This window comes from Phyllobates terribilis, unplaced genomic scaffold, assembly GCF_046119375.1.
Source record: "Phyllobates terribilis strain yellow unplaced genomic scaffold, ASM4611937v1 Scaffold_1__5_contigs__length_1240528914, whole genome shotgun sequence".
Classification (NCBI taxonomy): domain Eukaryota; kingdom Metazoa; phylum Chordata; class Amphibia; order Anura; family Dendrobatidae; genus Phyllobates; species Phyllobates terribilis.
Genome location: NW_027362761.1, coordinates 810,912,549 through 810,939,562, shown reverse-complemented (window position 1 = coordinate 810,939,562; position 27,014 = coordinate 810,912,549). Strand labels below are relative to the sequence as shown.

Genomic DNA, 27,014 nt, shown 5'->3' with positions numbered 1-27,014 from the left:
TATGTATACAGTAATGTATGACCATACAGTATATAGGAGTATACACTATATATGTATACAGTAATGTATGACCATACAATATATAGGAGAACACACTATATATGTATACAGTAATGTATGTCCATACAGTATATTGGAGAACACACTATATATGTATACAGTAATGTATGACCATACAGTATATAGGAGAACACACTATATATGAATACAGTAATGTATGACCATACAGTATATAGGAGTATATACTATATATGTATACAGCAATGTATGACCATACAGTATATAGGAGAACACACTATATATGTATACAGTAATGTATGACCATACAGTATATAGGAGAACACACTATATATGTATACAGTAATGAATGACCATACAGTATATAGGAGTATACACTATATATGTATACAGTAATGTATGACCATACAATATATAGGAGTATACACTATATATGTATACAGTAATGTATGACCATACAGTATATAGGAGTATACACTATATATGTATGCAGTAATGTTTGACCATACAATATATAGGAGAACACACTATATATGTATACAGTAATGTATGACCATACAGTATATAGGAGAACACACTATATATGTATACAGTAATGAATGACCATACAGTATATAGGAGTACACACTATATATGTATACAGTAATGTATGACCATACAGTATATAGGAGTACACGCTATATATGTATACAGTAATGTATGACCATACAATATATAGGAGTATACACTATATATGTATACAGTAATGTATGACCATACAGTATATAGGAGTATACACTATATATGTATACAGTAATGTATGACCATACAGTATATAGGAGAACACACTATATATGTATACAGTAATGTATGACCATACAGTATATAGGAGTATACACTATATATGTATACAGTAATGTATGACCATACAGTATATAGGAGAACACACTATATATGTATACAGTAATGTATGACCATACAGTATATAGGAGTACACGCTATATATCTATACAGTAATGTATGACCATACAGTATATAGGAGAACACGCTATATATGTATACAGTAATGTATGACCATACAGTATATAGGAGTATATACTATATATGTATACAGTAATGTATGACCATACAGTATATAGGAGTATACACTATATATGTATACAGTAATGTATGACCATACAGTATATAGGAGAACACACTATATATGTATACAGTAATGTATGACCATACAGTATATAGGAGAACACACTATATATGTATACAGTAATGTTTGACCATGCAGTATATAGGAGAACACACTATATATGTATACAGTAATGTATGACCATACAGTATATAGGAGTACACACTATATATGTATACAGTAATGTATGACCATACAGTATATAGGAGTACACACTATATATGTATACAGTAATGTATGACCATACAGTATATAGGAGTATATACTATATATGTATACAGTAATGTATGACCATACAGTATACAGTACACCCTACATGTGTGCACCCAGTAAGCAGCCATACTGTGTGTGCCCTGCCAGTCTCCTATACAGGGTGAGTGTGTGAGAGGTGACGGCCTCTGTGGCAGCCATACAGGACATGGCATGCGCTGTGCCTCCTTCGCGCTTGTTGTTCATGGATGCTACGGCTGCAGATTACACTCTTCTTCCCTCCCCCTGCTCACCCACCCACCTCACCCCCTGAGACCTCTCTGTGTGACGTCATGTGTGCTCCTTTCAGTTACCATAGCTACTCCCTTCCCCAAACCCCTCTGCCTGTCTCCTCTGGTAGCTTCCACAATGGTACAGGCAGCAGCATCACGCCGCACAATGCTGTCCGGGCACTGAGGAAGGTGATTCAGCAGCACGCCTGCCCAGTACTCCATGCCAGCTCCTTCCTCTCTCTCCCCATAGCTCTTCTCTGTCTATGCGTCAGCCCCATCTTGGGGGACCCCGAAGTCACCTGGTCACCCATCCCCCACAATTGGCGTCTGGAATGTGGTGTAAGAAGGACACATAGAAGAGCGCAACCTTTGCATCTGGATCCTGGCATTGCAGGCACGGAATGGTGAGTACCCTGGGGATGGTGGGCACTGGATGCTGGGTGGGGTGATGGGCATGTGTGGACCATGTTATTGATGGGGATGAGCGCTGACAGTGTGCCTGACATTGCTGGTCATCCTGCTGTACTGGCTGCATAGAGCTATGATGCCTCTGTGTGTGATCACCATCTATTATATATCTGTATGTATAGTATTACAGTACATAGCTGGAACGTGTATGTACACACATTACAGTGGATGGAGATGGATAGATATGTGATAGATATACATATGTGGATGGATAGATATAGATAGATAGATAGATAATAGATGGGTACATGATAATTAGATACACAGAAAAATAGATATACATGTAGATGGATAGATAAATAATAGATGATCATTACATAGATAGATATGGAATGGGTGGATAGCTATGTGGATGGATGGATAGATAGATAGATAATAGACAGACAGATAGATAGATACATATGTGAATGGATAGATAGATAGATATCTACTGTAGATAGATAGATAGATATCTACTGTAGATAGATAGATAATAGATAGATATGTGGATGGATAGATGGATGGATGGGTAGATGGATGGATAGATAGATAGATGGATAGATATGTGAATGGATAGATAGATATGTGGATGGATGGATGGATAGATAGATATGTGGATGGATAGATAGATATGTGGATGGATGGATAGATAGATGGCAGGATGGACAGATAGCTGGATAGACGGACAGTACTGGTGAGGGGTTGCAGTAAGTGCTGAGGCAGCTGGTGCCTGTAAACATTAGTGCAGTCCTTGCTACTATTGATGTACAGACAGGATCTTGCTCTAATTGCTGTTTCTCCTATAAACCTCCCCACAGCTTTTTTTTCCCCTCCTAAAATGGCCTAAAAGACAGGCTTCACTGGCGCTATCAATGCCTGGTCTGCTCTGTGCCCCTGTGCTGATTCTGATGGTGAAAATCATACCCACACACTGCTATTTACATCATCATATCTGAAATGTATCTCAGTATTTGTATTTTTTACACATATTTACCAAATAGAAATCTGTCATTGTCTCCTAGCACAGACTGCAGCACTGATATCCAGGTACAGTGCATGGCCAGATAGCCGAATATCCCTGAGCTTCGCCAATAGGGCAGGTATTTTGGATACAGAATGGCTATGTTGGCATTGTAATGCTTTAATGGAATAATATGACATCTCCAGTGTTTTCTTTGGTTTTGCTGCATTGCTTCAGCATGATCTGCAATCTGTTCTGTATTTACCCAGAACTACCTTGGTAAACAGGGGAGAAGGTGTCCTGTGGCAGGTGAATGCTGTTTAATGGCACTTTGCTGTGTAGACCGCCCTGCCAATGCCTAGGGTGGCACAATCCACCAGGCCAGAGCCTTATAACAGTACATGATGGTAGTTACTGCTGAGTGATGCTGCTGGCTTCCAGTGTAGCCGATTTCCATTGGTAAATCACGACGCTGTGCGGTACGCTGTGCAGTATGCTGCAGGCCTCACTCCAGCATGGACTGGGTTAATAAGGAGACTGTGGTGGCTGCAGCATAGTGACAGGTTGTCTTTTCTTAGCTGTGTGCCAAGAGTGCAGCATAAATACCCTCGTGGTTTATTGCCAGATCAATGCACAGGGTGCTGCTGATACATCTCATCTAATTCAATCACACCATAGTAAATATAGCCGTATATACATTTTCCAGAACATGTGATTACTGTGCCAATGCTTTTCATATCTGCCTTATGCCATCACTAGTGCTAGGTTTACCGCACAGGTAATAAACATCTTGCCTTTGGCTTTGTCCTACAACATTTATTTACTTGATGCTACATACATATACTGATTTTTAGTGCCAGTGCCAACATATGTGTGCCCATCACCCTGATAATATTCTATGCTAAATATTTCCAGCATTGTTTATTAAGGCCATAGGGGCTTAAGGCGGCATTCACACTGCTATTTAAGAGGTAGGATTTGGTCAATATGCTTATTGTCAGTTTGATCAGTTCATTGGATGGCTCTGCAATGCTAATGAACTACTCTATTCCCTGAGATAGGAGGCATTCATTATGCCAATGGAAAATTTGTAGGTTTTTGTTATGCTGTTTCATGTAGGCAGCCTTTTTTTTGCGACTAGCCAACATTGCTTCCCCTTCCCCCATTAGAATGCTAATCTATAGGGCCCCCAGCGGAATTGACAGCTGTCAAATTGTAATGGGCAATAGGACTCTTGTTTCTCTACTGGTACTAGCATTCTGCAGCAGGCACAGAAAATAAATGTGGTTCGCATGCTGAGCTAAAAATCAGGAGACTTTATGGCTATACACACTAGGGTGAGCTGTTCCTTGAAGAACTACTGTATTCCCTTTGTTGCCTTTTGTTGGCAACGAAGGGGCCAGGTTTTTTGTCAGTATGAGAAATGATGAATGCCATTGACTTACATCAGTAAATGTATATAGGGTGTGAGATCTTTTGTTTGTGTCATACTTTAATTCTTTCTTGATTTTAGGCTATTATCACTGTTAGGCTGTGTGCCCACGTAGCATTTTTCAAGCGTTTTTGATGCGGAATTTCCGCAGCGTAAACGCTTGAAAAACGCTTGGTAACACGCACCCCATGGTCCCCAATGGGATTCCGCAAGTTCTATGCACATGCTGCGGATTTTTCCGCAGCGTTTATGCTGCGTTCAAAAATCCGCAGCATGTCATTTAATTTTGCGTTTCCGCAAGCAGAATTGCCTTTGTTCAATGCATAAAAAACGCAAGGCAATTCCGCATGTGGAAAACGCGTGATAAAACGCGCGAAAAAAGCGCGATAAACGCGTGCGGAATTCCGCATGCGTTTTTCCGGGAGAGGACTTGCATTTATGCAGCAGAAATTTTCTGCTTCATAAATGCAACGTGGGCACATAGCCTTAGGCTTTATGCATGTTCATACTGATAGACAACATTTATATACTTTGAGATCAGTATATCTAAACATTACATGTTCTTTTTTATAGGGGTTGACCTGTTTTCTTTATTCTACACCGAATTCAGCCATCCGTGTATCACTTTCCAAGTACTGGCCATGAGTCTGCTGACCTGAACTTGACAGCCTTATATATGTCAATGAGCTGTCAAGTTCAGGTCAGGAGACCAGCGGCGAGCACATGCATCGTGGTCCATACTCTGGCCGTTTTACATAGATTCTGAATTCGGCCATAACAGATATGTTGGGGACATTATTTTTTGGCACTTACTAATTTATAGGTATTACAGGTTCTTCTGCACTTCTTAGTACACTTTTCTCACAGACCCTCCAGTTCTCAAAGTGCTCATTAAAAGAGGGACATGTGGCCAGACCATGTCCATGTGGCCAACTTTTCTATGTACAGTGTTTTTCAGTCGGATGGAAAGGTCTGAACACATGTTCCTCTATCAATGGCCATTTTGAGAACAGGAGGGTTTGTGAGGAGACTGTACTGACAAGTGTAGGAGGAAAACCTGTAATACTTATAGGAAATGCCACAAAATCATTGCCTCCAACCCATTTGTTGAACTAAAGATAAAGTGTCCGATCCCCTTCACATAGAATTGCAGTCATCATACCTTTGGAGACTTTGAATTCTCAAAGCTGTAAGGGTCAATTAAAGGGGTTTAAAATTTTTAAAAAAGGTCTACATTGATTTCTGAAACAGCACCACTCTTGTACACAGAGTTTGCATTGGGTATTGCAGTTTAGTCTATGTCACTTGAAAGGAGCTGTGTACATCCCATAGACAAGAATGGCGCTGTTTCTAAAAAAAATATATAACTAGAGGACAAGCCTTTGCCAGGGGGCTGCAGTACCTTGCTTCTGCTTCTAGTCACAGGTGATCCCACAGATTTTTTTTTTCTCTTAGTTTCAGATGTGTAAGTATTCAAATGGAAGCTGTGATATTGGAAATGCTGTACAAATTGTAGGCAGCATGTCATAGAGTAGTAGAAACTGAGCAGATTGATAGATATAGAATTCTGGGAAATGATTCAGTATTACAGTAATTGTTTTTTAATCATTGAAATTCTGCTTTTTTGGGGGCTTTGCAGTCAATAGTCCAGACCTACTTAATGGTCAGGAGGTTTTTGATATTTAATCTGAGGGCACCATGAGGTAGGGGCTGAGGCACTGATTTCAGTGGTGTCACTTATTAGTCTATGTGCTGTTGTTTCCATACAAAGAGTGTTTTCTCAGCAGGAGATTATCATTACAGGACTAGGTGCCCATGTGCATCATGTTCCAAGTCCACCTCCTCCCTTGATTAGTAGCTTACTGTCAATAGACAATGTACAAAGAAAGCTGTGCTGTGTGCGGGGTTAGCTTTTGAGCGCTGCTACATCTAAAAACTCTTGATTTTGTCAGAACCGCGGCACACAGTAATCTAAGTGATACATCATTGTAATCAGTATCTCTTTTCCTACATCATGCTGCTCTCAGATGAGATAGAAAAAACCTGCTGACAGATTCCCTTTATTGATTATGTACACTGCATAAGTGTACATAAAAAGATAGCTATAAAACACTGATTAGGACCTCCCCCTTGACTGTTAAGAAGCAAATGAGAAGAGAATTCAATGACTAAAATACACATTATACTGAATCTTTTCCCACATGTAAATTTGTTCATCTCTTCTTGCAATACATCACAATGCTGGCATATTATATATCATGTAAAATATAGCAATTTTCCTTTAAAGATGCCCATTATCAAATAAAAAAATAAGATGGCAGGAGTGCCGTAATTCAGGACCCAGGACAAAATCCCGCCTGATTGTGTTCTAGATTACTTATGGCCTAAGTAGAGCCAGGAAGAAAGTCATTTATAAGTTAGAATTTACTGCAGAAATAGAGATATCTATATAAGCTAGCTCGTAATAATATAGGTGGTGCATACAAAGGTATGAATATATACGCAACAGGTTGTATCGTAACTTTATTTTCCAAATAAATGAAAAGATTTTTAGTGACTATTTGACATTGATCAAGGTCACTTGACTAAGGACTCTTCAGTTTGCACTATTGAACCTAGAGTTAATTTTTAAAACACTGAAAGTTCATGAGATCGGTAACAATGGTTAGGAGATATTAGAAATAATATGAAAATAACAATACAGAGTGAACTATATATATATACACTGCTCAAAAAAATAAAGGAAACACTTAAACAACAGAATATAACTGCAAGTAGATCAAACTTCTGTGAAATCAAACTGTCCACTTAGGAAGCAACACTGATTGACAATCAATTTCACATGCTGTTGTGCAAATGGAAAAGACAATAGATAGAAATTATTGGCAATTATCAAGACCCACTCAATAAAGGAGAGGTTCTGCAGGTGGGGACCACAGAGCACATCTCAGTATCAATGCTTTCTGGCTGATGTTTTTGTCACTTTTGAGTGTTGGTTGTGCTTTCACACTCGTGGTAGCATGAGACGGACTCTACAACCCACAGAAGTTGCTCAGGTAGGGCAGCTCATCCAGGATGGCACAGTGTCCAGAGGCTGAAGGCGCTACTAGGAGACAGGCCAGTACACCAGGAGACGTGGAGGGGGCTGTAGGAGGGCAACACCCAGCAGCAGGACTGCTACCTCCACCTTTGTGCAAGGAGAAACAGGAGGAGCACTGCCAGAGCCCTGCAAAATGACCTCCAGCAGGCCACAAATGTGCATGTGTCTGCACAAACAGTTAGAAACCGACTCCATGAGGGTGGTATGAGGGCCCGACTTCCACAGATGGGGGTTGTGCTCACGGCTCAACACCGTGCAGGACGCTTTGCATTTGCCACAGAACACCAGGATTGGCAAAGTCGCCACTGGCGCCCTGTGCTCTTCACAGATGAAAGCAGGTTCACACTGAGCACATGTGACAGACGTGACAGAGTCTGGAGACGCCGTGGAGAGTGATCTGCTGCCTGCAACATCCTTCAGCATGACCGATTTGGCAGTGGGTCAGTAATGGTGTGGTAGCCTAACTGCCATTAGGTACCGAGGTGAGATCCTCAGACCCCTTGTGAGACCATATGCTGGTGCGGTTGACCCTGGGTTCCTCCTAATGCAGGACAATGCCAGACCTCATGTGGCTGGAGTGTGTCAGCAGTTCCTGCAAGATGAAAGCATTGAAGCTATGGACTGGCCCACCCGTTCCCCAGACCTGAATCCGATTGAGCATATCTGGGATATCATGTCTCGCTCCATCCACCAACGTCATGTTGCACCACAGACTGTCAGGAGTTGGCGGATGCTTTAGTTCAGGTCTGGGAAGAGATCCCACAGGAGACCATCCACAACCTCATCAGGAGCATGCTCAGGCATTGTAGGGAGGTCATACAGGCACGTGGAGGCCACACACAATACTGAGCCTCATTTTGACTTGTTTTAAGGACATTACATCAAAGTTGGAACAGCCTGTAGCGTGTTTTTCCACTTTAATTTTGGGGGTGACTCCAAATCCAGGCCTCCATTGGTTAATAAATTTGATTTCCATTGATGATTTTTGTGTGATTTTGTTGTCAGCACATTCAACTTTGGACAGAACAAAGTATTCAATGAGAATATTTCATTCATTCAGATCTAGGATGTGTTATTTGAGTGTTCCTGTTATTTTTTTGAGCAATGTATATTGGGGGGCATAACCTTCTGTGGTTTGAGGGCCACAATGTCATATTGAATGACTTCCAAGGGCCACAGTAAGGCTATGTGCCCACCATGCAGAAATGCTCCGGATTTTTCCTGAGCGTTTCTGCATCTCCTGACAGAAAAAACAAATGCGGATTGTACATGCGTTTTCCTGCCAGGGACAAGCGGAAGTGAAGCGTTTTTCACATGTGATTTCTCATGCGGGTTGTCAAGCGCTTTCCAAGTGATTTTAGCATCACTTGGAAAGTGCTTGACAACTTGGTCACACTATATAAATCCATGCAGCCGGCATGGATTTTATAAAGTGTGACCAAGTTGGTTAAAAAGAAGAATAAAAATGGTAAAAATTTAAAAAAAAACATTATACTCAACTTCCGATGGCTCCCGGTCTCCTTATCCGATGCGTCCGGTCTTCTCGGTGTCTCGCGGTTGTGTAAAAGGACCTTCCATGATGTCATTTAGTCATGTCACAGGTCACGCGACCGCCGATGTCAGCGGTCACGTGACCCGTCACATGACTAAATGACGTCATGGCAGGTCCTTTTAGACCATCGCATCGCTATGGAGAACGGGGGCCATCCGAAGGTGAGTATATTGTATATTTTTTTATTTTAATTCTTTTTTTTTACTGGTACTATGGTACCCGGGTCTTGATGAGAGTCTCCTCTTCTCCAGACCCGGGTACCATCCGCACATTGAATCGCTTAGTATCCGCATGTGCACATGTAGTCATGCGGATATTAAGCGATTCAATGCATGTCAATAGCGGCAAAACGCCGCGATTACGCAAAATAATTGGTAGTGCTGCAGACTTTTCCCCAATGATAATCTGCAGTGGAAATTGCAGTGGGGGAGAGAGACAGAGCACAGGGGGGAGACAGCTCAAACTGGACAGCACATGAGGGGAGAACACAGCACAGGAAGGAGAGAGACAGCAGACAAGGGGGAGAGCACATGGGGTAGACAGGTCAAAGAAGAGATCACATGAGAGGAGACGACAGCAGATAGGGGAGAGAGAAAGCGCACAGGGGGGAGAGAGACAGAGCACAGGGGGGAGACAGATCAAACGAGACAGCACAGGAAGGAGAGAGACAGCAGACAAGGGGGATAGCCCATGGGGTACACAGGTCAAAGAAGAGATCACATGAGAGGAGACGACAGCAGATGGGGGAGAGAGAAAGCACACAGGGGGGAGAGAGACAGCAGGGGGGGAGAGAGACAGCGCACAGGGGGGGGGACAGAGCATGGGGGGGAGACAGAGCACAGGGGGGAGAGAGACAGAGCACAGGGGGGGAAGAGACAGAGCACAGGGGAGAGAGAGACAGAGCACAGGGGGGAAAGAGACAGAGCACAGGGGGGAGACAGCTCAAATGGGACAGCACATGAGGGGAGAATACAGCACAGGAAGGAGAGAGACAGCAGACAAGGAGGAGAGCTCATGGGGTAGACAGGTCAAAGAAGAGATCACATGAGAGGAGACGACAGCAGATAGGGGAGAGAGAAAGCGCACAGGGGGGAGAGAGACAGAGCAAGGGGGGGAGAGAGACAGAGCATGGGGGGGGAGACAGAGCACAGGGGAGGAGATACGGAGCACAGGGGGGAGAGAGACAGAGCACAGGGGGGGAGAGAGACAGAGCATAGGGGGGGGGAGACAGAGCACAGGGGAGGAGAGACAGAGCACAGGGGGGAGAGAGACAGCACAGGGGGGGAGAGACGGAGCACAGGGGGGAGAGAGACAGAGCACAGGGGAGGAGAGACAGAGCACAGGGGGAGAGAGACAGAGCACAGGGGGGGAGACGGAGCACAGGGGGGAGAGAGACAGAGCACAGGGGGGAGAGAGACAGAGCACAGGGGGGAGACAGCTCAAATGGGACAGCACATGAGGGGAGAATACCGCACAGGAAGGAGAGAGACAGCAGACAAGGGGGAAAGCACATGGGGTAGAAAGGTCAAAGAAGAGAGCACAGATGGGAGAAGTCAGCACATGGGGGGGGAAGAGAGAGTGGATAGGTGGGTGAGCACATGGGGGGGAGAGATTCTCAACGCTGCAAAGCCTGCCCCCATTGTAACAGTACCGCCCTCCCGATGCGATATCATCGGGCCTCCATCTAGTATGCTATAAATGTCTAAGAGATGCAGAGTCCACTACCAGGACTCCCACATATCAGGAGAATGGGGTGATTTTCCCCCAATCAGTACTCTAGCGAGGAGGAGACCCTGCACACATGTAACTCTGGCAGCAATTCACGATTCCCTTTGAATAGTGACAGCTGCACACATAGGCAGCCTCCATTGTAACTCACATGTGCCTGTCTGGAGGGCTAAACGAGTCAAGGAACCCTAGTCTCTTGATGTATGGGGAACCCCGATATGGTTACATAGTGCTCTATTTGTGCTCTCCCATCCCTTCTCCTGAGCAATGCGCTACACTTCTTCCCTCTGACATGGAAATTACCTTATACAGGTTAGGGGCCAAACAAAATGGCACAGCAGGCTGCATGTGTCTGAAGGCTGTGACCCCTAATCTGTATACTATGTATATACCTCAAGCACAGTTTTAAAATGAGTGTAAAAAATCCCAAAACAAAGCATGACAAAATGATTAAAGAAACCGTGTATTCCCCATCTTAACAGTGGGGGGCCACATGTCTTCCCTTAAGCAGTGACTGTAGTGACAGATTAAAGGGATGGTCCATGACTAACATATCGAAGACCTTTCCTTGGGATTGTTCACTAATATAATATTGGTAGGGCATCCCCATAGATGAGCTGGAATTCAGCAGTGATGGATAAAAGCGACATATCAGGTGTAACACTGCAGCCCTGTACAGTGCATAGTGGCCGCTGCCGAGTATTGCACTTTATCTCTTATTTGAAGCAAATTCCAGCTGATCGTTATGGGTTTCAGATGTTGGATGCCCACGAATCTCATATTGAAGGCCTATTCTGAGAATACCCTTTTGACTTTTATATATATGCAGTTTATTTTTTTCTTGGAAAAACTGGGGATTCTGCAATGGTGGCTCCTAAATGAGCCTCTGACAAAGATGTCAAAATAGCCATTGTGTTCCTGACCCTGCCATGTTCCTAATATTAGGCATATGTCACATGTTGTTCTGGGGTTTATGTCACTCCTGATGCCATGAATAGCGCAATATTCAGTGCTGTTCTTGCCCTCAAAACAACAGCTTCCCAATCTAGATAGAACCCTTTTGCAGGAATTTCATGATATTGAAAAGCACTGACCACAGTTTTCCTGGGAGATAAAGAGTTGGGTCACAATACTCCAATATTACAAATATCTTTGTATCATATTTAGTTTTTGGCTAGTTCTCATTTGTGACAATGGTAAGTTGTGGTTACATTGCAGTATTACCTTGACTCCGATGGAATTTCACTGTTTCCCTATGATGGAAAGGTACCTCACCCCGTCAGAATTCTTGTGATTCTCAGGCGACATTTCTCCACGTAGAGGCTCATTTCAGGTTGCAGTGATGGTGCCATTTCTCTTTGCCGCGGTGGAGCCCTAGCCTTACTTATTAGTACGCAGGCTGAGCAAATAGTAGGGCAGAGGGACAACTCGTGTTCTTGCATTTTTGTGTCTTAAGTAAGTTCTTGTTCAAAAATGTCATGATAAATATGATGAATATTAATATGCTCTTGAAGGAATTAGCAAATGAATCTGAGATCTATTCTTCCAACTTGTAACTTCATGGACATTAAAGAAAGCACCGTCAATGTCACAAAACTACGGCACTAAAAAGAACTAAGAAAAAAAAATGGCTTAATCAATGATTGGCAAAAGGATGGCAGTAAAGTTATTGCCCTGCAGCCTGCAGGACAATGTTCACAGATGAAGCCCAGTGCTGTCACCTTGAGAGGACGTCTCTAGAGCTGGAAGTAACCAACGTTTTTGTGTCTCTGGCACGGGATAGGTCTGTATGTACAAAAATGTATAATGAAATGTAGTATATACACAGGTGTGGGCTCGAGTGCTCATTCCATCAAAATCTGACTTTCCTTCTTTTTGCATAGGGGTCAACTGGAGGAAGTGCCCTACATTATACCCAATAATCCATCATTATGGAAGGACGCTGCAGCAGTGAGAGTGGAGCTGTGATAATTGGCTATGTTGTTTTTATTCTATGGCTATTCTATTGTTTGCAACATAACAAGTTCTTAGGGCATTGTGTTTCCCACTACTGTTTACAGACCTCCAATGACTTGCTCATTAAATGTAGTCTTGTTATATTTATTTTCGATGAAGAGAAACTGTATGGTATAGATTAGCATGTAGCAAAGAGGGTTTTGGGTTTTTGGGTAGGAATTGGTATCAATTTAGGGTAGCCTGAGTGTAAAATGATCAATTAGCAACACAGTATTTAGAAACGTGCTCAGATTTTAGCATTTATCTTATTAGATACCACTGGCAAACATCTAATTCTGCTGCAGTCAGCCAGGCCGTGAAGTATTAGTTGGCCACCATTCAGATGGACATCCTTTTTTACACAACATTGTCTGCAGACCACTAGAAAGTGGTCTGCTTCTGCAGAATAGGTCTCCAGTGTGGCTTCTTGGCATATGACCAAGGGTTGTCCTCTTAAAATGAAGTGGTTACCATGAATATACAGTCCAATCTGCAGGCAGCATGTTATAGAGCAGGGAGAGCTGCGTAGATTGATATATAGTTTTGTAGCAAAAATGTCAGTATATCCTGTGTTTTCATCATTTCAACTTCTGCCCTTTCTGGCATTTTTGCCTTTAATGTGTGACTTTCTGCAAGAGAGTCACAGTCTACATACAGTATTGCTCTTCCTCCATTTTCCTGTATGACTTCCCTGAGTCTCTGTACTTTAGTGGTGAGAATGAAAAACAGGGCCTCTAATTATTTTGAAAAATAGATTGCTAATCGTTTTAAAAATCCAAAATGATGTTTTTTGCTGCTAAGTTACATCTAATAATAATAATAATTTTATTTGATATAGCGCGAACATATTTCACAGCACTTTATAATCTGTCAATGTATAGACAATTTGCAGCAGTGCAGCGACTGACAAAAATTGCCTTAAATTGGAAGTTAACTATAGGCTAATGGGAACCCGCAATTTCACTTGTGAATACAAAAAATAGTGTAACCTTCCCAGACGTTCCCTATAGATTAATTAGCTTTCTAGAAAGCGCTGTTGCTCGCAGGCGATTTTGGTTCTTTGCTCACTGTTATGAAAAATCACCCATTGTACTTGGCTAATTCTAACAACCAGGTTAATAATCTACAGTAACCTTCCCTATAGTAATTGGGAGTTATACACTGTATGTAATAGTACTATGTTTGCTCTGCACATCACATAATCCTGTTTTTGCTCAGGACTACAAATACTATAGGTGTGTGGAGTCTATGCAACTATACAATGGAGCCCATGAGAATAGAACTGCAGGGAAACCTTCTATCACCCTATAAGGGTTTCGGCAACACTTACCTACTGCAGAAATAAAGCATTTTCTGTGGCCAAGGGGCTCAAAAGTTCATGCATACATGCCATCCACTTATCGTACTATTTTACTTTCACAGCTAGTTTTATTGCATAGAAAACGATTGAGTTAGGTCCAGGTTGGGTTATAGTGATTGGTTAGGATCAGCCCAAGTGGACATGTGTGCATCGCTGTTTCCCTAGCGGTATGTGCACACGATCCGGAGCTGGCTGCAGCACCGACGCCGGCGGCTTCCGCTCAATATGCTAATGAGCAACGCCATTTTTTTTTCACCTATGGACCTTCCTTATAGAGGTTAGGTCTATGGGGAAAGATCGCATGTGGACCCGCAAGACAAATTGACCTGCTGCGGGCTGAAAAGACGTGCCGCGTGTCAGTTTCCGTGGGTGATCCGCAGGTGCACAGAGACACATTTATTTATAAATAAATTCCCAAATATCTTTAGGCAGATCACACTCCTTTTGGCTAGGGAGGTATTCAACTTAAAATTAAAATGGCAGGATTACACTCATAGAAACTTGTCCTAGAATGTTAATAGGATAGTTGCCTGTGTCCATGTGCAGTAGGAAGCTCCTTCCTCTACATGTGTAGAAAATGTGAACCCAGTGGATAGTTTGATCTGATACTGGAGATGTACCAGCTGCTGGGTAAGAAGATGCTGCTCACACTGCTGTCTGCCATGCCGGTTTGATCAAATACTGCATATACCAGAGTGTTGAGGTAAGAAAAGGCTGCACGCACTGCTGTACACCCTTGTCTTTCTGATCTAATACTGGAAATATCAGCAATGCTGAAGTAAGAAGAGGCTGCTCACACTGCTGTACCCCCAGTCTGTATATCTAATCTAATACTGAAGATAACAAGAGTTCTGAGGTAAGAAGAAGGTGCTCACACTGCTGTCCATCCTGTCTTTCTGATCCAATATAGTGGATAACAGGAATGCTGAGGTAAGAAAAGGCTGCTCATACTGCTGTCCACCTTGGCTATCTGATCCAATACTGGAAATATCAGGGGTACTGAGGTAAGAAGAGGGTGCTCATACTGCCTTTCACCTTATCTTTCTGAATGTTAAGCGGCTGCTGTGACCTGGAGATAGCTTGGTTCATGGTATCGGGTATAGTAAATGCTCTAGGTTATATCAAGGTCACAGCAGAGGAGCTTCCTACTGCACAATGCTCAGAAACGTACTAGGACAGGTTTCAAGACGGCGTCTATTTTAATTATAATTCTTTAGAATCACCTTTCTCTACAAAACAAGTCTTAGTTGATAATGTAGGGTATTTAGAAATGTATTTGTATTGATATTTCCTTCAATCATTGTTTTCTATTCCCAAAGAACCCCTTTAACCTGCATCTAAAAAGCACTTGTTTTCAAATCAGGTTTATATATGTTCACAATAAAGCTACCGCCATTTACTCTATGATCATTGAAAGTGGTAGTATGAGTTGTTCATGTGATAATAGGTTACTGGGTTTTGGGTGATGGAAAATTGTTCAAAGAAGAAAGAGTAGGAGATGCAGTCATTTGACTACACGAATGATATGGAATGGGACAACTTAAACCTGGTGACAGATTCCCTTTAAAACAAAGTATGTATGTGCATTACTAGACAAAAGTTTGGACATGTATTCATGCAGTGGTTTTACTTGTTCTTATTGGATCAGGATTGTTCTTATTAGAAATGCATTGTAGAGTTAGGGTATGTGCAGACGATCAGTAAACGCTGCGGATTGGATGCAGCACACTTGCGCTTCGTGCAATCCGCAGCGTCCAGATGTTACAGCATAGTGGATGGGATTTGTACAAATCCCATGTCTATTATGAGTTCCCGTGCACCTGCGGATCACCCGCGGAGACGGACATGCGGCGCCTCTTCACAGACCGCAGCATGTCTATTTCTCTTGCGGAGACGCTGATCTCCGCAAGAGAAATTCTACCAGTGCAATGGATAGGATGTGGTGAATCCGCATGGTTCAATGAACACATGCGGCTTCACCTGCATGCAGTGCTTTGAACGTAGCATCAAGTATGCTGCGTTCAAAGCGCTACCATTCCCGATGGTGTGCACATACTCTTAGACTGAAGGCATCAAATCCACAAAGTAACATACATAGAAACAAGAAGTAAAGAAGCACGTGTGAAACAAGCCACAATATGTGTTAAACCTTAAATTCCCCCAGTTACAACTTTTCAATCTGATGACAGCTTTACCCACCCTTAGCATTCTCATATGCAGCTTCATCAGGTCGTCACCTGGAATTATTTTCCAACAGTCTTGAAGGAGCACCCAGTGGTGCTGAGCATTTGTTGAATGCTTTGCCTCCATTCATTGGGTCATTTTGCTGTTACAACACAAATAATGGTTCCACTAAGTGCAAACCAAATGTGATGGCATGTTATTGCAGAATACTGTTATCCATGCTGGATAAGTGTTCTTTGAATTGGAATAAATCACCAACATGTCACCAGCAGAGCACTCACACCATCGTACCTTCCCTTCAATGCTTCATGGTGGGCATAACACATCTCAAATTTTAACTTGTCAGACCACAGTACAGATTTCCACTGATCTAATGTCCAGTTCTTGTGTTGTGTGGCTAAAACAAGCCATTTCTTCGAGTGTTCCTCAGTAGGGGCTCTTTTGCTGCAATTCGAACATAAAAGCCTGCTGCTTACACTCTCCTCTCAACAGTTGATGTCAGGATGTGTTTGCTACTTGATGTCTGCGCATCATTTATGTTGGCTGTTATCTGAGGTGATGTCAATTGGCGGTTTCTGAGGCTGCTATCTTATGAACTTATCCTCTTCAGGAGAGGTAATCCTTGGTCTACTTTTCCTGAAGCGATCCACATGATAGCCAGTTTCTTCATAGTGATTGACGGCTTTCATGTCTACACTTGAGGATATCTTCAAGGTTCTAGCAATTTTCTGGTATGACTGACATAAAGGGATGATGAACTGTTATTTCTTTTTAATTAGCTAAGAGGTTCTTTCCATATTCTGGCTTAGAACAGTTGTGGATTATGGCTCAGTGCTGGGTGGAACTGCGTATCAACTTTGCCTCTGAAAAACACACCTAATGGACGCAAACACTTTCTGAAGACTGGTAATTTCACAGATGAATTCCTGAAATGGCATGCCTGTTCATTGGAAGCCATTCCAGGTGACTACCTGTTGAAGCTGCTTGACAGAATGCCAAGGGATGTAAAATTATCTTCAGAGTAAAAGGAGATACTTTGAGGAATTTAAGATTTAACAAATATTCTGGTTTCTTTCACACGTGTTTCTTTGTGGTTTTTCAACTTTCAGTCTGAATCTACAATGTGCACATTCAGACAAAACCTAAGATCAAAACAAAATAGGCAAATGCCCTGCAGTAAATCATTAGCAATAATGCATGAAAATAATTTAGAGTACTTAGTTAACAACATTTTGATCAAAAAAACATAAAAGCCATCCCACCACGTCACGGTGACCCTTCTCGGGACGGTCCTAACCTTTAGTATTAAAACCTTACCATATGTCAAGTGATGTAATGTGAATAAGGGCTGAGAAGAACTGAAACCGGGCTAATGGATACCCAGCCATGGAGAACTATATAAATGTAATGTCCAGCTCAAGGAAAAGGGAAGCCACTCCTTTATTTGCACAGAGCACAAAAAACTGAAACGAAAACCTAAAAAGATGAACTGGAATATAAGTTGATGTGCATGCTGCGTGTAGGCGCATGTTCACACTGGCCCCTAAACAGACAAAGCCTACATTCAGGAAAACCTGAACAGGTGTGTCCAAACTTTGACCAGTATTGAATGTATGTACTATCTGTATGTATATAACCTGTAAGTATGTACGACCTATAAGTAATAGCTTGTTTGCAGTACAGAATGAATGACTATCCTAGGCTAGGCTGTCATTTTATTCTGCACATGTATGAATGATACAGAACATAGCGGCATGTCAGAATCATACAGTTACAAAGTGGTGCTGTCTGTTTAGAAATCAGCAGCTCTCTTGGAATCTAGGCTACGGACGGTCTGACCTATTTCCAGAAGCTCTTGCAGTACATGAATGAATTCCAATGCATCCTTACTTTCCATGGTAGCCATAGAGACTTGAAGCCTGTCTGAGAACCAAGCAATGGCAGCTCGGTTCTGTAATTACCAGGGACCATATGTTTTATTCTGCATTGCTTTTTTGTAACTAGTAATGTCTGAAATTTTCTGGTATTAATACACATTGGGGCTGATTATAAAAACCAGCGGAGACATATCAATTTCATCTTACACTTTATATTTAGTGCTGGTTAAACAAAGAATAATGGGCATCACTAATTCTTTTGTTTACATTAATGTTTAGAAATAAGGCTCATATGGTACTGATAACCAATAAGTCCCTTTGATAAGCATTTCAGGTGACATGTGAACCAAAACGTCACATTTCATAATCTAATGAACATGGAGAGTCATCAGTTAAATACTGAAGCTAATTTACACATAATCTTTTTAGTGTACCTCACAAACCTACTTTCCTTAGATTTAATTCCATCTCTCTTCGCTCTGCCAATGTCTTCCTTCTTCTGATGGATTACAAAGGCTTTTTATAAGTATCATGCATCACACGGGTAGAGAAATACTTTCTGACTTGTATATGTTAAAAGCGGTTTCTTTTTTTCTGAATCATGAAATTAAAAAAATACTGTTTTATTATTTCATCAACCTGGTTTTCTATTGGGCATCTTCTTCCAGTTCTTTGAAGACACCCTTGCCATGGATATTAGTAGTGATATATAATGTGATAGCTCTACAGGATAATATAAAGAATCATTCAATGTAGATCCATCTATTCTACCCTCATATTATTTCATTTGTATTGTTATATTAGGATAGATATATTTGTATCCCAGATATTTCTGATTTCTTCTCTTTACGTCTGATCTTGACGACAACTTAATTTCAGAAGTTTACTTAGGCTGCGGGCCCACGCTGCGTATTACTAGCGTATATGCTGCGGAATTTCCGCAACGTAAACACTTGTAAAACGCATGTATATCCGCACCCCATGGTCCCCAATGGCATTCCGCAATGTCAATGCCCATGCTGCGGATTTTTCCGCAGCGTATATGCTGCGGTCAAAAATCCGCAGCATGTTCATTAATTTTGCGGAAGCGCAGCGGAATCAATGTGCGGATGGTACCCAAGTCTGGATGAGAGGAGACTCTCATCCAGACCTGGGTACCAAAGAACCTGTAAAAAAAAATAAAGTTTATACTTATCTTCTGATGTCTTCCCGGTGTTTTCCCACCGTCGCGCTGTTGTGTGAAGGACCTGCCACGTCATTGAGTCATGTGACCCATCACATGACTCAATGACGTCACCGCAGGTCCTGCACACAACAGCATGAGCCGCTCAAGACTCCGGTCGGGGCAGAGAATGCATCGGAAAGTGATATAAACTTTATTTTTTTATTTTTTACCATTCTGATTCTTTTTTTTAACTATTACTTGGTCACACTATATAAATCCTTGCCGGTTGCATGGATTTACATAGTGTGAACAAGTTGTCAAGCTCTTTTCCAAGTGATGCTTAAATCACTTGGAGAAGTGCTTGATAACCCGCATGCGGAAATGCATGCAAAGACGCTGCAAAGACGCCTCACAAACGCTTCTACCTGGCGGGAAAACCGCATGTAAAATCCGCATGCGATTTTCCCGCCAGGGAGAAGCGTAAAAAATTTGCTTCAGTTCCGCAACGTGGGCACTTAGCCTCAAAAAAAAAAAAAATAGATCATCCCTAAACCCTGAAAGTACCAATCCTGTTTTTTTTATTTCTTCACCGGATAGGTATCAATAATGGATGTTCACTGTGTGTAGGAAAGTACTTTCTGGTTGCCGTATTCTGCTGTTACCTAGCCATTCCAGTCCTGTTCTGCTCCACATGACCGGAGTTGAAAAGTTTGGGTGCTTTTCAGGCATCTTTTAGAGCTGACCCACCACTTGAACATACCCTTAGATGCCATTGTCAACAGCCACAGTGGTATTTTAGTGGTATTTAGGTTGTAGCTAAAGGGCCTAGGGGGCTCCCTCTGTCACTCTATCACCTACCCCTCTTGCAATGTGATGATGGGTTGCTATCAGCATAATAGAACGCCTATTTTTCATTGACATGCACAATACACTGCAATAATTAAGTATTTCAGTGTATGCTATAAGCAGTCAGGCTCATACGTGTTTAAGTCCCATTGTGGGACTAAAATAAAAAATGGGTTAAAAAGAGTTAAAAAACATAAAAAAAATTAATAAAGCACCCACAAAACACATTTCCCAATATAAATTGCTTGATTATATAAAAAAAATACTAGAGCAAGAAAAAGGGTCACATAATTAATATCGCCATGTCCATAATGACTCCAGGCATAAATTGAACACACTATTTAACCCATCCAATAATACAACAAAAAGATAAAATAAAAAAAAATGAAATAATTCACTGGGGAACACAATTTTTGTTGAGTTAGCTCTGACACTTGTTTTTTTACTAACTTTTAGCTTCTGAATCCAAAAGTGAACCCAGTTTTTCTCTTTGACGACAACTTTTTAAGCTACATGATACCCTCCCTTTGTCTCTAAAACCATAGAAAATACACATACAATAGAAAATAAAGCAAAAAGTAACCTGAATGTAATGTTTTTTTAAAGCTGTTTTGTTCATGCAAAGGATATATTGTTACTGTAAGTCAAATTGTGTGCAAGTAGTAAAGTTAGGTAGCAGTTAAAGGGGTGTTCCCATCTCCAAGATCCTATCCCAATATGTAGTAGGTGTAATAATAATAATATTAGAAAATACCTCCAATTAGAAATGTAGTATAGTTTTTCTGATTCACTATGCCACTTTCCTCATGTGCAGGCAATACACGACCTTAGGTATCCACAGTTATGACCACTAGCAGCTAGCTAACTAACTGTGACTTTATCAGTGGATGTAACCATGGATACCTAAGGACCTGCAATGCCTGCACTTGAGGAAACAGACATAGCGAATCAGAAAAACTATACTACATTTCTAATTGTCGGTATTTTCTAATATTATTATTATTACTCCTGCTACATATTGGGATAGGATCTTGGAGATGGAAATACCCCTCTAAAGTAACAATTAACTTTTTTAGCTTTTCCTGAAGTGTTCAATCTGTGGACAATCTCACCTGATGCTCCAACAATAGTCAGCCATCATATGTACATCCCACCTACTCTGATACCGTCCCTCCATGACTTTCAAATTTTGGTAGAATCGCATCTTGCTCATCACTGACGGCACCAAGGTTTTAAGAGAAATTAGCAAGATGGCTATGCAGAGAATGCACCTTAATGCTCATGTTGCAACCAAGCATTTTGTAGCTCTCCAAGACTTTCTAGACAATTTTCGTGTAATTGTTTGCTCCTGTATTTCCAATAAAGTCATTGACAAGGTCTTTGAATGATAACCAAGCATTCTTTTGAAGTTCTGACATTGTCCTGATGAAATGTTCATCTTTGATGAGCTGCCGAATATGTGGACCATTAAACACACCGGCCTTTATTTTTTCAAATGACAGACTGTGAAATGCCAGAAAGAGTTTCTTGAAACAGCCTCCTTCAGTTGACAAAGCTTTAACGAATTGCTTCATGAGACACAGTTTAATGTGCATAAGTGGGAATATAATGTTCTTTCTGTCAACTAGCGGCTCATGGAGAATGTTTGGATCACCAAATTTGAGGTCAGATCTTAGGAGGCCAATTCCTCTGCACCCAATGCTTCTCACGGGCTCTGTTGTCCCACAAGCACAGAAAACAAGGATACTTGGTGTATCCATGTTGCTGACCAAAAAGTATGAATACCATTTTTAAGGTCAAAACAGATGACTCAATTGTGTTTGTGATATTGCAACAACTAAATGACTCTCTTCATGTCTCTGTATTCTTCACAAAGAGAAACTGAATAGCCAGTTGGGACTGCACCACATAAATCTCCATTGTGGAAGAGGACACATTTTAAACTCCGCTTTGAGCTATCGATGAACAGTCGCCATTCCTTTAAGTTACAGATTAAAATTGCCAATTTTTCAATTAAACCATGTATGTTATGGCACTACACAAAGCCATTGTCACTTCTGAAGTATTGCAGAAATGCACTTTCTCTGGGTCGAATGTAGGATTCCTTTGCACCTTTTTCAAGCAAGTTTTTCTTATGCAGTCTTGATGCTGGGAGTTTTGAAATTTTTTTTGATAGTCACAAATGTCATGTCAAAATCGTTCAACTTATGCTGGTTTCAAAATTTTCATCATCGCTGTCACTTTGTTCTTCACCATAATGCTGTTCTTGAAAAGAGGTAGTTCAAAGAAAACTGGCACTGGGATTTCGGCTGAATGAGGCACTGGATGTATAGCTGATGGTAGACTAAGATACTCTTTTATATTTAGTTTTCATGTTAAATCCTGAAGTTTTCACTTTACAAAAGTAACACTCATTGGAATGATCTCTTGACTCTTGCCAAACCATAGGTATAACAAATGGCATCTTATCACGTGTTCCCTTTGTCCACATCCTTTAACTCTCAACACAATGCTTGCACACCTTGTGAGGGGTCCAAGACTTATCTTGATCACCAAGTTTTACTTTGAATTATGCAAAACAGGCTTGCTTGACAATTGTGCTGATGTTTGTCCTTTGAATAGAAATTGTGAAACTGCCACAGATACAACAAAAGAAATCGGGGCTGTTTAGGCACTTACGACGTGAAATAGCAGCATGATCTGAAAGAAAGGAAATAAGTGCGTAAATAAAAAAAATAAATTCTGCTAACCCCTTGTATATAGACTTTCGGAATACGTTTCGCTATATAGAGTACACAACCTCTCTCCACACTGTCTCATGTGTAACTGGATCGCCAATGTCGTCGTCCACCCCTCCCCAATCGAGGGCTGTTCGCTCTCGGCCAATAGGTGAGCACTAGTGTTACACTCAATCCAGCCTAAAGCAATCACAGTAAAGAAAGCTGTAGAGAAAAGCATGACGTGATAGCAGAAACCTACAAAAAAAGAAAAGAAACATGCTAATATGCAGTGATCACCATAAGAATACAAGTTTATTCATATAAATACAAATGCACAGCACACTTCAATTAATTAAAACACTTAAAAACCCAAGTGTACCATAATGGGTAAATGCCCGACCATGAACTCCATCCCATGAAATGGTAGTATCCCCAGGCACACAGTGATGTGCCACACATTTTTTGATGGTCAGCACAAACACAGATCCAATAATATCCTCTGTGTCCAAAATTAGGACGCTGCACAAATAAGCTATGGTTCATATAATGTAAGCTAGTGCCAATACTTGTATGCTTATCAATCTAAAGTGCTATAAAGAACATGTATATTGCACATACAACAAACATCACTAACAAAGACCTGTGTCTGAAGCATCAACTATTAGCTGAGCAAAAGATATATGGCAGAAATACATACATTGGTCTTGCTGATATCATCACTTGCATGCACGTGTCCCTATACGTCCAGCCAACCGGTCCCAGCTACACCATTAGTCCAAATACAGACCATTTGTTGCAGTAAAGTGTACAAATGTACCTATCTGGGCCATATAAAATAAACTAGATGAATTTGGAATTGCTTTAATTGTGCAGATCCAAAGAATAAATATGACAAGTCATTTATACTATGCGAAAAACACCTTAAAACTAAAGTCTACAAGAGAACAAATTTTTTTAAAATCTGTTATTTTTTGCATTTCCCCAAAAAATAAAGTTTATAAAATGTAATCAATAAAATGAATGAAGGTGCAAAATGCATATGTCCTTAAGGGGTTAAATAGTTGACTTATGAAGACAGCTCAACTACGATTGGCTTGAGCTGTGTCCAATTTTGGTGTCTCCATTCTAAATATTACATGGATTTTGGAGTCTGGCTCTTAATGGACCAGCTATGTATGGAGACTTATTGGCAATGTACCATGATAAAAAGCATGCAAGTAAGCTCTCACAGACTGCAAAAAAAACACTTTCTCGTAAGTGCTACTTAGGCGATTTAGCTACCCTACAAGTCAATGTCTGACTCTTTACCAAGCCCTACATAATGACCAGTGATATATCCATGTACAGGCTTTTATGTAAATGGCCACCTTGCAATTCTACATTTTCCCTGAAGTGGCATTAGCCTTGCAAATGTATGACTAGATGCTCCTGCCCCTGGCGATAACAGCTGTTTTCTTCAAGATGTTCTGAAACCAGATTTGTGGCTATCTGTGACATCCCCTTTAATAAATTTTACGATGTGTTATTGTTATATTCTGCTATATCGAGAGATGAACTTAGTCCACCATTGAGAGCCTACAATTTCAGGTTATATTGTAGCTCTGCAACATTGTATAGTCTCCCTAATTTATGAATGTAAGCATCATAATCAGATGATTTCACATGGCCTGTCTTCTTCTGATGCAAATTACTTGCAGCCCGGGTGGCTATTTTCAGAACACTCTGACTTGTGAAGGGAGTGTTTCTTATAATAACTAGAGATGAGAGTTTATTTCTGTCCATTACAAGTTTTGCCAAATACTGTATACTAAACCATCCCCAGGAGGGATAATACATAACTTTGATGCATTTCATATTATCAGCAGAACTATTCACACACTATATTAATAGGGAAATGTTGGATTAATCAGATTACCAGATTATAGGACACACCTTACTATAAAATGCACCCCATGTTTGGATAGTAGAAAATAGAATATACTTATTTACTTCTGTAGGGGTTTAGCTCTCTGGTAGCTGCTTGGATACTCGCATGCACAGGGTTTTTTTATGAAACAACATAAGGTTTATTGTCCATTATTAACTTTATAACTCCAAAACTAAAACAGCCTTCCTTAAATCGAAATGCACAATATGAATAGTCCTTTTTTTCGAGTGCAGTGAACAAAGTAAATGTAGCAGCCTCACCAAACTCAATATTCCAGGCAGTATGAGCTCAAACAGTTTTTAAATGTGTTCACCAAACAAATACATCTGTTAAGCTCCAGCCAAAACTCCACTTTGCTGAGCTAACCCAGCTGCTGTTATTAGTCCTGTAAACCTCAGGCTGGATTATGGGAAAGACTTTTCCCACCCAGGTTCATTTGGTTGCTCATAAATCCTGGACCCAAAATCCAGTCAAATTAAAACTCTCTGTAACCTAATGTTAATGGTACAGACTTTACCAAGGCCAACCACCTCGGTGACACATATCTCCAATCTAGGACCTTACCTCCTGCTTTCTTACACATCACACACATTGTAAACACTCTTTGCAGCATCCACGTGTACACAACGGCATACACACATCTCTGCTGTATATACACACTCATCAAAGCTCTCATACTTGCACATCTCTCCTACATACACAGCTGTGCTGCATACACACACAATTTTGGTACACATTCAACCCTACTACATACAAACAATTCTGTGCTGCATACACACGCAGCTCTGCTCATTCGCACACCTCTGCTACACACAATTTATAAACTACCACATTTTGAAGTTCCTTCCAGACATGTCACTATCCATATGACTTGAAAGGTCCTTCAGCTACTCTGGACCTGCAGCATCAATACTGCTTTAGTAATATACAAGTAGCGTTCTCTCCTGCCCTGCATCAATGATACTTATTAGTGTCGGACTGGAGGAGAAAGAACTGTACTGCTGAATAGTTCTCTCCATGATTGGGAAAACGCTTTGTCAGTTTCCTCTTTGATCAGAGACCACTGCTTCTGGACTACAAGAGGCACACAATTTTAGCAAGATTTTGTGTGTTTTTTATAGTCTCAAAATATATGATGATTCATTTTTTTTGGAACTGCCTTATAGAACCCTTAAGAGAAAATGCAAATTGGAGCTTCAGTCCATTGTAAAATTTCAGGTTTTTTTAGAGACTGAGAACTACATTTTACTTAATACAGTGTACAGCTGTATAAACCGCAGCCCTTGCAGAGTTAGAATTCATTGGTCAAAGCTGTTTCTACAACACTGTTCATGGATAGCCTTCAGTATGTAATTCAGGGCAGAGTCCCTGTAATAGAGCTAAACTTTTTATTATTGGCTATTACTTATATAGGATATTGACACTGGCACTATGGCTGGTTTATTATGGCTGGCTGTCATAGTTTGGGAGGACATTGGCTGATTCTGCTATTGAATGCTACAAATTTGTAGTAATTTTTATAGGGGAATTTTGCACCTATACTTTTAGCACTAATTGCATCTCTGCTCTTAAACCTGGAAAAAAACATTTTGAAGGTTATTCACAAGATAATAATTTACTAATCATCGGGGTCCGTCTTCTGGCAGTCCTATAAACAATGGAGAATTGGTTAAGCATATGCACCTCCACTCTATTCAAGACAAGCTCTGTAGAGACCTGGAGTCAAATAATGACTATAGGCTTGAATTATCAAAGCTTTTACGTCATAATTCTGGTGTAAAAAGCTTTGAAAAGTCGTAAAATTTTGTGGTTTTTGGTATAGAGCTGGGGAGGGACGGGGGCGAGGAAACCCACACTTGTCAAATTCATGATGCATTGTGGCGTTCCTTACAGCACAAATCTTATTCCAGTCCCCAACTGGAGTAAGATTTGTGGCAATGTAAGCATCACTTTTCAAATGCGCCAGATTCATTAAGAGCCGTGCACCTGTTAATAAATCAGGAGCGTTTGACTCCACATGCCTAAATTATTTTGAGTTTCTGCATTTAGTGACAGGAC

The 27,014-nt window shown here is 41.0% G+C and overlaps 1 protein-coding gene across 8 annotated transcripts in view; it reads left to right on the top strand.

Moving 5' to 3' along the window:
• Positions 1-1,733: 1,733 nt before the first annotated feature.
• MAPK10 (mitogen-activated protein kinase 10) overlaps positions 1,734-27,014 on the top strand; it is a 367,762-nt gene continuing 342,481 nt past the window's right edge. For 2 of the 8 annotated variants that reach the window (XM_073637134.1, XM_073637128.1), the window contains exon 1: positions 1,744-2,066. In XM_073637134.1, coding sequence (XP_073493235.1) covers positions 2,064-2,066 — 3 coding nt within the window. In that variant the 5' untranslated portion in view covers positions 1,744-2,063. Of the gene's footprint in view, positions 2,067-27,014 lie in introns of all 8 variants that reach the window. The other 6 variants (XM_073637136.1, XM_073637135.1, XM_073637131.1 and 3 more) reach the window with 5 other exon arrangements.